The sequence below is a fragment of the Nerophis lumbriciformis genome, linkage group LG29 (assembly GCF_033978685.3).
Source record: "Nerophis lumbriciformis linkage group LG29, RoL_Nlum_v2.1, whole genome shotgun sequence".
In the NCBI taxonomy this organism is placed as follows: domain Eukaryota; kingdom Metazoa; phylum Chordata; class Actinopteri; order Syngnathiformes; family Syngnathidae; genus Nerophis; species Nerophis lumbriciformis.
The window spans coordinates 20,483,815-20,497,500 of record NC_084576.2 but is presented as its reverse complement, the minus strand read 5'-3'; the positions used below and the strand labels follow the sequence as shown (position 1 = coordinate 20,497,500).

The window sequence follows — 13,686 nt, the reverse complement described above, 5'->3', positions numbered from 1 at the left end:
CCGCTGGATGCATTTAAACAATGTAACAAGGTTTTCCAAAATAAATCAACTCAAGTTATGGGAAAAAAATGCCATCATGGCACTGCTATATTTATTATTGAAGTCACAAAGTGCATTATTTTTTTTAACATGCCTCTAAACAGCAGCTTTGAATTTGGGACATGCTTTCCCTGAGAGAGCATGAGGAGGTTGAGGTGGGCGGGGTTGGGGGTGCGGGGTTTTAGGTAAGGGGGTAGCGGGGGGTGTATATTGTAGTGTCCCGGAAGAGTTAGTGCTGCAAGGGGTTCTGGGTATTTGTTCTGTTGTGTTTATGTTGTGTTACGGTGCGGATGTTCTCCCGAAATGTGTTTGTCATTCTTGTTTGGTGTGGGTTCACAGTGTGGCGCATATTTGTAACAGTGTTAAAGTTGTTTAAACGGCCACCCTCAGTGTGACCTGTATGGCTGTTGACAAAGTATGTCTTGCATTTTTTGTGTGTGTGAAAAGCCGCATATATTATGTGACTGGGCCGGCACGCAAAGGCAGTGCCTTTAAGGTTTATTGGGGCTCTGTACTTCTCCCTACGTCCGTGTACACAGCGGCGTTTTAAAAAGTCATAAATTTTACTTTTTGAAACCGATACTGATAATTTTGAAACCTATACCGATAATTTCCGATACTACATTTTAAAGCTTTTATCGGCCGATAATATATTATCGGACATCCCTAGGAGTCATGGTATTATTATTTTTTTCTACATTGAAAACACTTCCTTGTGGTCTACATAACATGTAATGGTGGTTCATCTTCAAGCTGCTTTCTGACAGTCGCTTCAGGATGCGCCGTTTTGTGGGCGGTCTTATTTACGTGGCTCACCTTCGGCAGCGTCTTCTCCCCGTCATCTTTGTTGTAGCGGTGTAGCGTGCAAGGACGGGAGTGGAAGAAGTGTCAAAAGATGGAGCTAACTGTTTTAATGACATTCAGACTTTACTTCAATCAATAACGGAGCAGAATCTCCTCATCCGGAAACAACAACACGTCAGACCGGAACTCTAATAACTAAAGTTCCTTGGGTGAATTATGTTTTCGCGCTTTCATAGCGAATTTACTGACAGATATAAGTAAGAACTTTACACTACTTTATATTAGAAATGGCAACAGCGGAGGATGAATGTCCCATAACAAGAAGATAGAGGAAAAAGAAGAAGCTTATCGACTCGCGGACGCACGCAATTTTTCAGGACTTGTACTCATCCCAAATGCAGATCAGCAGGTACCAGAAGGTAAGAAAAGTTGCTTTTTTCAGAATATTGCGAAACAAAACGCCAGAATACGCAAAAAGCCGCAGCCTGACCAGGGCTCAGAAAATCTGCAGAGACTCCTCCCACCCCCACCAAGGACTGTTTTCACTGCTGGACTCTAGAAAGAGGTTCCGCAGCCTCCGTAGCAGAACCTCCAGGTTCTGTAACAGCTTCTTCCCTCAGGCCATAAGACTCTTGAACGCATCATAATAATCCCCTCAATTCCCTCCAAAATCGGATGAACTCGCTGGAATATAAAGACAATATAACATACATCCCAATTCATTCAAATTCGAAGGCTCCTCCAAATGCAGCCGACGAATGCGCCCTCCTTTTCCCTGTATTCGGAGGATGCACCGCGACTATCATTCGTGGCCTCCCATATCCCAAGATGCTTTGCACGCCTTTGTTCAACCCGTATCTTTTTGACGATGGCGGCAAATACAAGCAGCGGCACCGGCAGCAGCAGCAAATACACTTTCAAATGTAAGTATCCTCCGCAGGCTAGACTGTCCCATTTAACAACGGTGCCTCTGAAGGTCCAGCCTTCTGAGGCTGCGTAGGCCGGGTCCTCCGAAGGATGCAGACCCCAGCTATAGAGTCTGTTTAGCTGATTGGAGAGCTAGCTTCCGCAGCTAGTGGGTCCATGACGATGACTTCTGTTTTGTTTGATCAGCCGTTTTACTGCCGTGTTGCAGACACCGTTTGGAAACAAATTAAGGTATGTAAATAAACATTTACAAAATCTTTCTGTGTAAGTAACTCATTCCACAATGTATATATTTGTGACTTATAGTCTGGTGCGGCTAATATATCGGGGGAAAAAACAGTTTTCCTAAAATTTAGTGGGTGCGGCTTTATACCGGTGCTCTATACAGTCTGGAAAATACGGCACGGTCATTGACTAATCTTGATTTTAGCATGAATAGTGATATTTTTTTTACTATTCTGAATGTTGTTTGTCTATCTGTGTTGGCCCTGCGATGAGCTGGCGACTTGTCCAGGGTGTACCCCGCCTTCCGCCCGATTGTAGCTGAGATAGGCTCCAGCGCCCCCCGCGACTCCGAAGGGAATAAGCGGTAGAGAATGGATGGATGGATAGTTTTTTTAAAATCAAAATATTGAGAAAATAACAATTAAAATAAGATATTTTGGTTTTTACCCTATATATAAAATTGTGTATAAAAATTCTGCAACAACTCAAGGATGCTTAATTTAAGAATTGCAAGTTGAATAATTAGAGTAAAGTTAAAGTACCACTGATAGTCACACACACATCAGGTGTGGTGAAATCACCCTCTGCATTTGACTCATTCCCTTGTTCCACCCCCTGGGAGGTGAGGGGGGCAGTGAGCAGGGGGGTGTATATTGTAGCGTCCCGGAAGAGTTAGTGCTGCAAGGGGTTCTGGGTATTTGTTCTGTTGTGTTTATGTTGTGTTACGGTGCGGATGTTCTCCGAAATGTGTTTGTCATTCTTGTTTGGTGTGGGTTCACAGTGTGGCGCATATTTGTAACAATGTTAAAGTTGTTTATATGGCCACCCTCAGTGTGACCTGCATGGCTGTTGACCAAGTATGCCTTGCATTCACTTGTGTGTGTGAAAAGCCGTAGATATTATGTGATTGGGCCGGCACGCAAAGGCAGTGCCTTTAAAGTTTATTGGCGCTCTGTACTTCTCCCTACGTCCGTGTACCACTCCGTACAGCGACGTTTTAAAAAGTCATACATTTTACTTTTTGAAACCGCTACTGATAATTTACAATGTTACATTTTAAAGCATTTATCGGCCGATATTATCGGACATCTCTACTCACGACCTACCGATCTCAAGGCGGACACTCTAACCACAAGGCCACTGAGCAGGTTTAATGCTTGTTTTCAGAATAAAACACTTATTTCTATACTAAAAGTCCTGCTGATTTCTAGATATACAAATTTTAATTGAGGATGCCTTATCAAGTAAAAGTCAATTTCACTAGTTTTTAGTATTTTTTTTCCTAAAATCCACTCTTTTCATCTTAGCTCTTTTTTGCAGTGCAGTGATGCCGTTCTGGTGCATTACGCCTAAAGTAACACAAACTCGTACTCTCGCGCTGAGAAAGGTCTCGCTGGTCCACCAGGAGTTAGTTTGCCAGCTTTTAGAGCAGCATGCCCTACTTCTGATGTGTCTCGGCAGACTCTCAGCAGATTTACCTTTATAGTAGAAGAGGCAGAAATCCGCCAGGACGAACCACTTCCTCTTCCAGAGACGCATCCCGGAGCTGTCCTGCAAGGAGACGAGAAGGCAACCACGGTGTCAGTCGTGCATGATATACGACAGATGAGAAGCGGTAGCTTGAGACTGACTCAAGAGGAAGCGGAGCGCGTACGTACGGGAGGGGGAAAGACGGAAAAGCGACGAGGAGGATACGAGCTTATGGAGCAGAGATAAAGAGTGAGCAGGATAATGAGAATGTTTGTCCTCCTTCAATGGATCACTGAATTTTATCTGCCTGCTCTGAGCCCCGACGTCATGTACACCGTGAAGAAACTCTTCAAATGAGCTAAAATATCAAATGTGCGTACGTACTGGAGAGGTATTACTTTGTCTTTTTTAGCGAATGTGAACACGATTAAAGGCCTACTGAAACCCACTACTACCGACCACGCAGTCTGATAGTTTATATATCAATGATGAAATCTTAACATTGCAACACATGCCAATACGGCCGGGTTAACTTATAAAGTGCAATTTTAAATTTCCTGCGAAACGTCTAGGTATGATGACGTATGCGCGTGACGTCGATGGTTGAAACGGAAGTATTGGGACGCCATCGTATCCAATACAAAAAGCTCAGTTTTCATCGCAAAATTCCACAGTATTCTGGACATCTGTGTTGGTGAATCTTTTGCAATTTGTTTAATGAACAATGGAGACTGCAAAGAAGAAAGCTGTAGATGCGATCTGTGTATTAGCGTCTGGCTACAGCAACACAACCAGGAGGACTTTGACTTGGATAGCAGACGCGCTATCCGACGCTAGCCGCCGACCGCATCGATGATCGGGTGAAGTCCTTCGTCGTTTTCATCGCAAAATTCCACAGTATTCTGGACATCTGTGTTGGTGAATCTTTTGCAATTTGTTTAATGAACAATGGAGACTGCAAAGAAGAAAGCTGTAGATGCGATCGGTGTATCAGCGTCTGGCTACAGCAACACAACCAGGAGGACTTTGACTTGGATAGCAGATGTGCTATCCGACGCTAACCGCCGACCGCATCGATGATCGGGTGAAGTCCTTCGTCGCTCCGCCGATCGCTGGAACGCAGGTGAGCTTCGGTGTTGATGAGCAGATGAGGGTTGGCGTAGGTGGAGAGCTAATGTTTTTATCATAGCTCTGTCGAGGTCCGTAGCTACGTTAGATTCAATGGCGTCGTTAGCAACAGCATTGTTAAGCTTCGCCAGGCTGGAAAGCATTAACCGTGTAGTTACAGGTCCAGGGTTTAATAGTATTGTTGATTTTCTGTCTATCCTTCCAGTCAGGGGTTTATTTCTTTTGTTTCTATCTGCAGTTAAGCCCGATGCTATCACGTTAGCTCCGAAGCTAAAGTGCTTCACCCATGTATTGTCGTGGAGATAAAAGTCACTGTGAATGTCCATTTCGCGTTCTCGACTCTCATTTTCAAGAGGATATAGTATCCGAGGTGGTTTAAAATACAAATCCGTGATCCACAATAGAAAAAGGAGAGAGTGTGGAATCCAATGAGCCCTTGTACCTAAGTTACGGTCAGAGCGAAAAAAGATGCGTCCTGCACTGCACTCTAATACTTCACTCTCACTTTCCTCATCCACGAATTTTTCATCCTGGCTCAAATTGATGGGGTAATCGTCGCTTTCTCGGTCCCAATCGCTCTCGCTGCTGGTGTAAACAATGGGGAAATGTGAGGAGACTTTCAACTTGTGACGTCACGCTACTTCCGGTACAGGCAAGGCTTTTTTTTTATCAGCGACCAAAAGTTGCAAACTTTATCGTCGTTGTTCTATACTAAATCCTTTCAGCAAAAATATGGCAATATCGCGAAATGATCAAGTATGACACACAGAATGGATCTGCTATCCCCGTTTAAATAAAAAAAATTCATTTCAGTAGGCCTTTAAGAGTATTGCTGCTATACCTCGTGTCCTACTTGACATTTGGTGTCATCTATGCTTCATCCTGAGATCTCAAATATTTGATCTCTGACCCCCAGTGTTGGGACTAACGCGTTACAAAGTAACGCGTTACTGTAACGCCGTTAGTTTCGGCGGTAACTAGTAATCTAACGCGTTATTTTTTTATATTCAGTAACTCAGTTACCGTTACTACATGATGCGTTACTGCGTTATTTTACGTTATTTTTTATGTAGTATCGGCTAGAAACAGAAGATCTGAGTGTGTTTTATTGGAGCACTGCGGTGGAAAAGAAAAGGCATGCTTTGTGTGGGTGGGGGCGGGGGGGGACTCCCGTACCGTAGTTAAGGGGCGCAGGGGAGACGTTCCTGTACTTCGGGGCTAACAACCTTCACTTTACCCGGAAGTGGGTCTTTACAGCTGAGGGTGAATGACGAGGCCGGCGGTTTGTTGCAACTTTCTGACTTTATTGGACGCAGCCATCCACCAAGCTAGAGCACCTGCGCGCACTCACTGTCGCCGTTCCCTCACCTCTCTCGCCCACTCACTCACTGACGTCACTCACCTCACATTCTGTCATATCTTAAAGGGCCACACACACATACGCTACTCTCATAACAACTAACAAGACATCATGGCAAAGCCAGAAGTCGAGTTTCTTAACATGGAGACATTCTCAATACTTTTCTTTTGTCGAGCACAAAGAAAATAACATTTTAGTTAAATGTAAGTTGTGTCTTGGATCAAAGATCCTATCTACTTAAAGTTAAAGTTAAAGTGCCATGATGTTGCAACTATTTAAAATAGTTTTGTCAATTTGTTCTGGCCTGAAATAAATTGGCCCTTTGAAATATATCTTTGTCTTTGTGTGTTGTATGTAGACCACATTGCTTTCTGAGTTCAGTGATGCAAATGCATGTCAAGTTGATCAACAGATTGTATTATTCTCCAGTGCAATAATAGTACTTAAATGAAGGCTAAAAGGGCATGAATGGGAGCCTTAAAAAAAAAAAAGGGGAAAAAAAGAAGTAACTAAATAGTTACTTTTCACAGTAACGCATTACTTTTTGGTGTAAGTAACTGAGTTAGTAACTGAGTTACTTTTGAAATAAAGTAACTAGTGACTGTAACTAGTTATTGGTTTTCAGTAACCAACCCAACACTGCTGACCACCCAGCGAGCATTGTGACTAGTGTTGTCCCGATACCAATATTTTGGTACGGGTACCAAAATATTTTGGTACTAATCTAAATAAAGGGGACCACAAAAAATGTCATTATCGGCTTTATTTTAACAAAAAATCTTACGGTACATTAAACATATGTCTTTTATTGCAAATTTGTCCTTAAATAAAATAGTAAACATACAAGACAACTTATCTTTTAGTAGTAAGTAAGCAAACAAAGGCTCCTAATTTAGCTGATTAAGTATGCAGTAACATATTGTGTCATTTTCCATTCTATTATTTTGTCAAAATTATTAAGGACAAGCGGTAGAAAATGAATTATTAATCTACTTGTTCATTTACTGTTAATATCTGCTTACTTTCTCTTTTAACATGTTCTATCTACACTTCTGTAAAATGTAATAATCACTTATTCTTCTGTTGATTGGATACTTTACATTAGTTTTGGATGATAACACAAATTTGGGTATCAATCCGATACCAAGTCGTTACAGGATCATACACTGGTCATATTCAAAGTCCTCATGTGACCATGGACGTATTTCCTGAGTTTATAAACATAATATACATTTTTTTAAAAACAAAGAAGATTTTGTGATGCTAAAAAATATCGATTTAATCATAGTAGTGACGACAAGATACGCTCCAGTACTTGGTAACATCACAGTGGATGTTAGGTGTCGACCCACAAATGGCGTTTGTTTATATTGTAGCGTCCTGGAAGAGTTGGTGCTGCGGGGAATTCTGGGAATTTGTTCTGTAGTGTTTATATTGTGTTGCGGTGCAAATATTTTCCCAAAATGTGTTTGTCATTGTTGTTTAGTGTGGTTTCACTATATGGCACATGTTTATGACAGTGTTGGCATTGTTCATACAGCCACATGCGACACATATGGCTGTTGATTACCGGTAAGTATGCCCTTCATTCACATATGACTAGTGTGTTTCAAGTTAAAATGGCCACCTTAACGGTTGATGATTGGACATAGTGAAATCTTGATTTGACTTTGTCAACTATAGACAAGTTTTTAGTCATCCATTATCACAACTCCGATCTGCTGCTGCGATGTGAAATATGAATAGCTATCTCGCGCCCTACAGAGTTGATACTTGAAATAATCATACTTGATTTGTCTCCATGGAGACAAGGATTTGTGATATTGAAGTAGCTACAACACTGACTGCAGACAAACATTAGCCGCTAGCTAGCTAGCCATGTCTTAAAGCACCTCTTCCTGAGGGCGTTCTGAGTGAAACGACGGGTGGGGGACCGGTACTTATTAGAGGTGGTGTAGTACCGAATATGATTCATTAGTATCCGCACAACCCTAATTGTGACCCTCACGAGGTGTTTATGTGTCCATGAAGTACACAAATGAGTCCTGTCCCTTTAAGAAAATGCGGTGGAACCTCGATTTGCGAACTTAATTGGTTCTTGAACAGGGTTCGTAAATAAAAAAAATGTTTTTATCGTGAAACAAATTTCTCCGTAAGAAACAATGTAATAATAAATAATGGGTTCCAGCCTCGAAAAACAGTCCATATTTTAGTGAAGGTTTGTACACTTAGAACAGGGATGTCAAACTGGTTTTCGTTGATCAGAGGGCCGCTTGTAACAGCCAATGTATGAATTTGCCTCTGGATTTCATTATAAATTATATACATTGTTTTAAGTAGACTGTCGATTTTACAGTAAAAACTTTACATTTACAACATTTTACTGTAAAATATAGTGTTTATTTATGGTAAATGGAAAAACAGTACCACTGGGGTTTTTTTTGAGGGGGGGTTTACGGAAAAAGCTGGCAGCTTAGTTGCCAGAATTTTTGTGTTAAATTTACATTGGTTTTTACAACATTATATTGTTAATGAAAAAACAGTACAAGTTCCTTTTTTTTTATTTTGGCAACTTAGCTGCCAGTTTTTCTACCGTAAAAACAAATGCATCGTTTTTCCATTTACAGTAATAGACCGTTAAAACAGGATTTTACAGTAAATATGTGGCAGCTCAGTCAATAGAATTTTAACGCAAAAAATGGTAGTTTTTTTTTTTCAATTTACAGTAATATGCTGTAAGGAAAACCATACAATTTATTGTCATTTTTATTCATTTGATGGGTAGTTTGCTGTAAAATCATAAGTCAAGCAGATATTTAAGTATTTATTTTTATTTAGACCAATTTTTTTTGAAAAGTATGATAATATTCTGTAATATTTTTTGCAATATTGGATACCATTAAAGCACGCAATTTCAAGCAGTACATATATTAGTTTCTGTCAAAGTGAAAACAATCCATTACATTCAGTGAGAAAATACTAAGTACTTTATTGACACATCATTTCCAGGTGTTTGTGGGCCAGATAAAATGATGGCGCGGGCCAGATCTTGAGTTTGACATCTTTAACTCAGAACATAATATAAAGTGCTGTGCAGTACTGTGTGTCAAACAAACATAACATGGAGGTGATATAGCAACTATCTCTTTGTTAACAAGCCAAAACGTCAAAATTCCCCAAAAATGCAGTTACACATAAAGATACTGAGCACAGTTTATTTGCCATAGTGGAGGTGATTATCATCAACTTGGGGGGGTGGTCTCTATAGTGTGTATGGAGATACATGATTTTCTGCTAGCTCATCAACGGGGAGACTTAAAACCAATACAATATCAGCCAGAGGGGGTCGACGTTTGTGATCGGCATTAAAAGACACTAATCAATAATGGCGACCCCCTACTTTTTCATGAAAATCAGCCAATATTGATCGATGGTTGATCGATCGGCAGATCCCTAGTGTTAAGTGTCCATCGCTGCACACTCAGCATTTTGAGTGCAACATGCTGGTACTGACAGTTTTGTCAATGTGTGAGCGCTAGAGATGCGCAGTTTGCGGACACAACCGCGGAGTCCGCGGATTATCCGCGGGTCGGGCGGTTGAAATAAAAAAAAAATTAGATTTTAAATAGATTCAGGCGGGTGGCAGTTAAACCAATTCGGAAATATATATACATAGTTAAATGTTGTTACCCACATACGAAAAATGAGCAGGCACCTGCAGCATGCCACAACAGAAGAAGAAAAAAAAAAAAGATGGCAACGCCGGCAGCAAACGTGGTACGCGACAAACTAAAAAAGGGAATACTAAAGACCAGGGAAAAAAGGCCAGAAAAGTTCAGCGTGGACTCGTTTTTATGAGGTTGTAAATCAGGATGATAGTAATGCTGGCTACGTGATTTGCAAGAGCTGCGACGCTGTTTATGTCTACGACAGTCACAAAACCGGGACATCTAACATGGTGCATCACATTTGTGCAAAACCCCGAACCTCCACAAACACCCTGAGCATGAGCAGTTTCGTCCGCTGTGATCCCAGAAGAGTGCCACAGGATGTTAAAACAAGATAGAACGCAGCTGCCTGCAGCAGTTTGAGTGGCGCGAGCACACTTGGAGGTGCGCTCAGTGCGCCTCCCAGATGATTGCGCACTGGTGGGCGTCTGGGCCGTGACAGCGTGGCACGCATTGAATGTCTCTGCTGCATTGGATCAGTCTCCTTTCTTTAACAGGCAAAAGCTTTATAACCTCACTAATGCCTTGCATCGTCTATATTAGATATATAACAACGGGTGGGTGCGGGCGGGTGCGGTTTTGATAAAATGTTAGTTCGGGTGGATGGCGGATGGGTGATGACTTTTGTGATGCGGTTGCGGATGAAATAATTGCCTATCCGCGCATCTCTAGTGAGCGCACATATGTCCTCAAAAGACGACACGTGAGTATGAAAGTGTGCAACTTGGGACACGTTACTTTAGTATACTGTGTACTTAGTTATTGAGTGCGCAAGTGTTGGCAGTGTGCACACTTACCAGAAATGACGATCACAAGATACACTGCAAACTATTTGCCACTTGCCAAGATTTCAAAGTTTATTTCTGAAAACTCCCCCAGTTTTAAGAGCTAATTACCGTAAATTCCGGACTGTGTGCCGCAAACCTTTTTCCTACGCTTTGAACCCTAAGGCTTATAAAACGGTGCATCGTTTTCTTCACCGACGTCCATAATGAAAATAGTTTGAAAAAAACTAAACAAGTATGGGGAGTTTGCTGTAAAGCCAACAAGCCAAAACAGCAAAAGTCCTTTTAGAGCCCTCATAAACGATCAGAAATCACAAAAATCCCTAACTTTAACAACCATATTTCTACAAAAATAAACATTTTAAAAAGTAAAATCCATCTACATTAACATTGGCAAAGAAAGGAGCAGACCTAAGAGGACTGGGGGGTGTTATCTTGGAAAAGCCGCCGAACGAGTGGTAGCTCTTCTCCTCTGCTGTGAAATAAGTCCGCTTTGGCATCTTTTTCCAGTAAAAGTATTTTCTCATCACAATTAAAACTTGCTGTGGCCTGCTTCGTTGATTCTTTCATACTTGCGAATGCCTTTGATGTACAAGTAGTCTTTTTTTTTTAAAACTCCACAGAGATTCCCTCCTGTATCCAAGGAGTTATCCGACCCGTGTGCTCGCCAACAAGACTTTCTACACCAAATACTACACAAGTCAGACTAAGTAAAAGAATCAGTCAATGTGTGGTACTGACCTGTTTGTACAGCCATCCTCGGACCACAACAGGCACATTGGGATTCCTCTTAATGGCCTGCTCGCGCTTGCCAAAATTGTGCACCCTGCTGGAACGAGACCCCTGGGAAGAAAGCACAAGTAAGAATAGAGCGTCACACTATGGATCACGTTAAGAACACATTTTAATCAACATTGTGTGGCTAGTTGCATGTCGCTTTGTCATCATTATTGTTGGCAGAGAAAACTAAATGTCCGTCAGTAACGTGTACTTTATGTGGAAACATGGCAGTGTTTTGTTTTAATGATAGCCGCGCTGCATGGACCCTCGACCACACCAAAGTAATATTTTTTTACTTGTTACATAAGGACACCTACTTGTCACTTTTAGCCGGACCTCCATCAGCTCAGGCTGCAATGGACCACTAGGGACTCAATAGACCATACCACAGACCAAGGTTCTGCACCCATCGCTCGCATTCTGGGTCAATAGCCAGTAAGGATGGGCACCAAGTTTGGTACTTTAATAAGCACTGACCAATACACTACCGGGTATCGATTCACGTCAAATGATGAATGGTCAGATACACCAGAAAGAAATGTATACTGTTTTATTTTAAAGGGGAACATTATCACCAGACCTATGTAAGCGTCAATATATACCTTGATGTTGCAGAAAAAAGGCCATATATTTTTTTAACCGATTTCCGAACTCTAAATGGGTGAATTTTGGCGAATTAAACGCCTTTCTAATATTCGCTCTAGGAGCGATGACGTCACAATGTGACGTCGCATCGGGAAGCAATCCGCCATTTTCTCAAACACCGAGTCAAATCAGCTCTGTTATTTTCCGTTTTTTCGACTGTTTTCCGTACCTTGGAGACATCATGCCTCGTCGGTGTGTTGTCGGAGGGTGTAACAACACGAACAGGGACGGATTCAAGTTGCACCAGTGGCTCAATGATGCGAAAGTGGCAAGAAATTGGACGTTTGTTCCGCACACTTTACCGACGAAAGCTATGCTACGACAGAGACGGCAAGAATGTGTGGATATCCTGCGACACTCAAAGCAGATGCATTTCCAACGATAAAGTCAAAGAAATCTGCCGCCAGACCCCCATTGAATCTGCCGGAGTGTGTGAGCAATTCAGGGACAAAGGACCTCGCTAACACAGCAAGCAATGGCGGCAGTTTGTTCCCGCAGACGAGAGAGCTAAACCCCCTGGATGTCTTGGCTCACACCATCCCGAAGATGATCAAGAGAAGAATATCGACCCTAGCTTCCCTGGCCTGCTGACATCAACTCCAAAACTGGACAGATCAGCTTTCAGGAAAAGAGCACGGATGAGGGTATGTCTACAGAATATATTAATTGATGAAAATTGGGCTGTCTGCACTCTCAAAGTGCATATTGTTGCCAAATGTATTTCATATGCTGTAAACCTAGTTCATAGTTGTTAGTTTCATTTAATGCCAAACAAACACATACCAATCGTTGGTTAGAAGGCGATCGCCGAATTCGTCCTCGCTTTCTCCCGTGTCGCTGGCTGTCGTGTCGTTTTCGTCGGTTTCGCTTGCATACGGTTCAAACCGATATGGCTCAATAGCTTCAGTTTCTTCTTCAATTTCGTTTTCGCTACCTGCCTCCACACTACAACCATCCGTTTCAATACATTCGTAATCTGTTGAATCGCTTAAGCCGCTGAAATCCGAGTCTGAATCCGAGCTAATGTCGCTATAGCTTGCTGTTCTTTCCGCCATGTTTGTTTGTGTTGGCTTCACTATGTGACGTCACAGGAAAATGGACGGGTGTTTATAACGATGGTTAAAATCAGGCACTTTGAAGCTTTTTTTAGGGATATTGCGTGATGGGTAAAATTTTTTTAAAAACTTCGAAAAATATAATAAGCCACTGGGAACTGATTTTTAATGGTTTTAACAATTCTGAAATTGTGATAATGTTCCCCTTTAAAAGCTAACATGAAAACAGGAGACGTTATCGTTTTCCCCATTAAGAAATTATATATCGCAATCTAAACGTGTATAAAAACATTACTGTCTAAACAATTAAGATATTCCAATTGTGCAAATTGAACCTATGTGCTGTCATAGATCAGAATGATCGAGCCAACAAATACATGGTTTTATGGTGCATTCAAGGACCGCTGAAAAGCGTAGGACAAAAAAAAAAATTGCGCACCCACCAGAAATATTAAATACTACCGTAATATATTTTAATTGCAACGCACTTTTCATTAAAAAAAAATCTTAAAAGGTGCTAAAGTAATGTGAATTCCGGAATACTTTTCCCTATACTCTGAACCCTGCGGCTTATGAAACGGTGCGGCTAATTTATGGATTTTTCTTCGCTGACGGCCATAATGCATATAGTAAAAAAAACAAAAACAAGCAAAGACGCTGAAAAGGTGTGTTATTGTTTGTGCTATGTCGCCATCTTTCAGACGAGTTCGCTCACCCCAGGTGCTGCAGTGCCCTTCTGT

The 13,686-nt window shown here is 41.6% G+C and overlaps 1 protein-coding gene across 9 annotated transcripts in view; it reads right to left on the bottom strand.

Moving 5' to 3' along the window:
* Positions 1-13,686, bottom strand: part of plekha7a (pleckstrin homology domain containing, family A member 7a) — a 321,572-nt gene that overhangs the window by 75,685 nt on the left and 232,201 nt on the right. For all 9 annotated transcript variants that reach the window (XM_061924802.1, XM_061924808.1, XM_061924804.1 and 6 more), the window contains 2 exons: positions 11,208-11,309; positions 3,474-3,546 (listed from right to left, as the gene is read on the bottom strand). In XM_061924802.1, the coding sequence (XP_061780786.1) occupies positions 3,474-3,546; positions 11,208-11,309 (175 nt within the window). The remainder of the gene's footprint in view (positions 1-3,473; positions 3,547-11,207; positions 11,310-13,686) is intronic.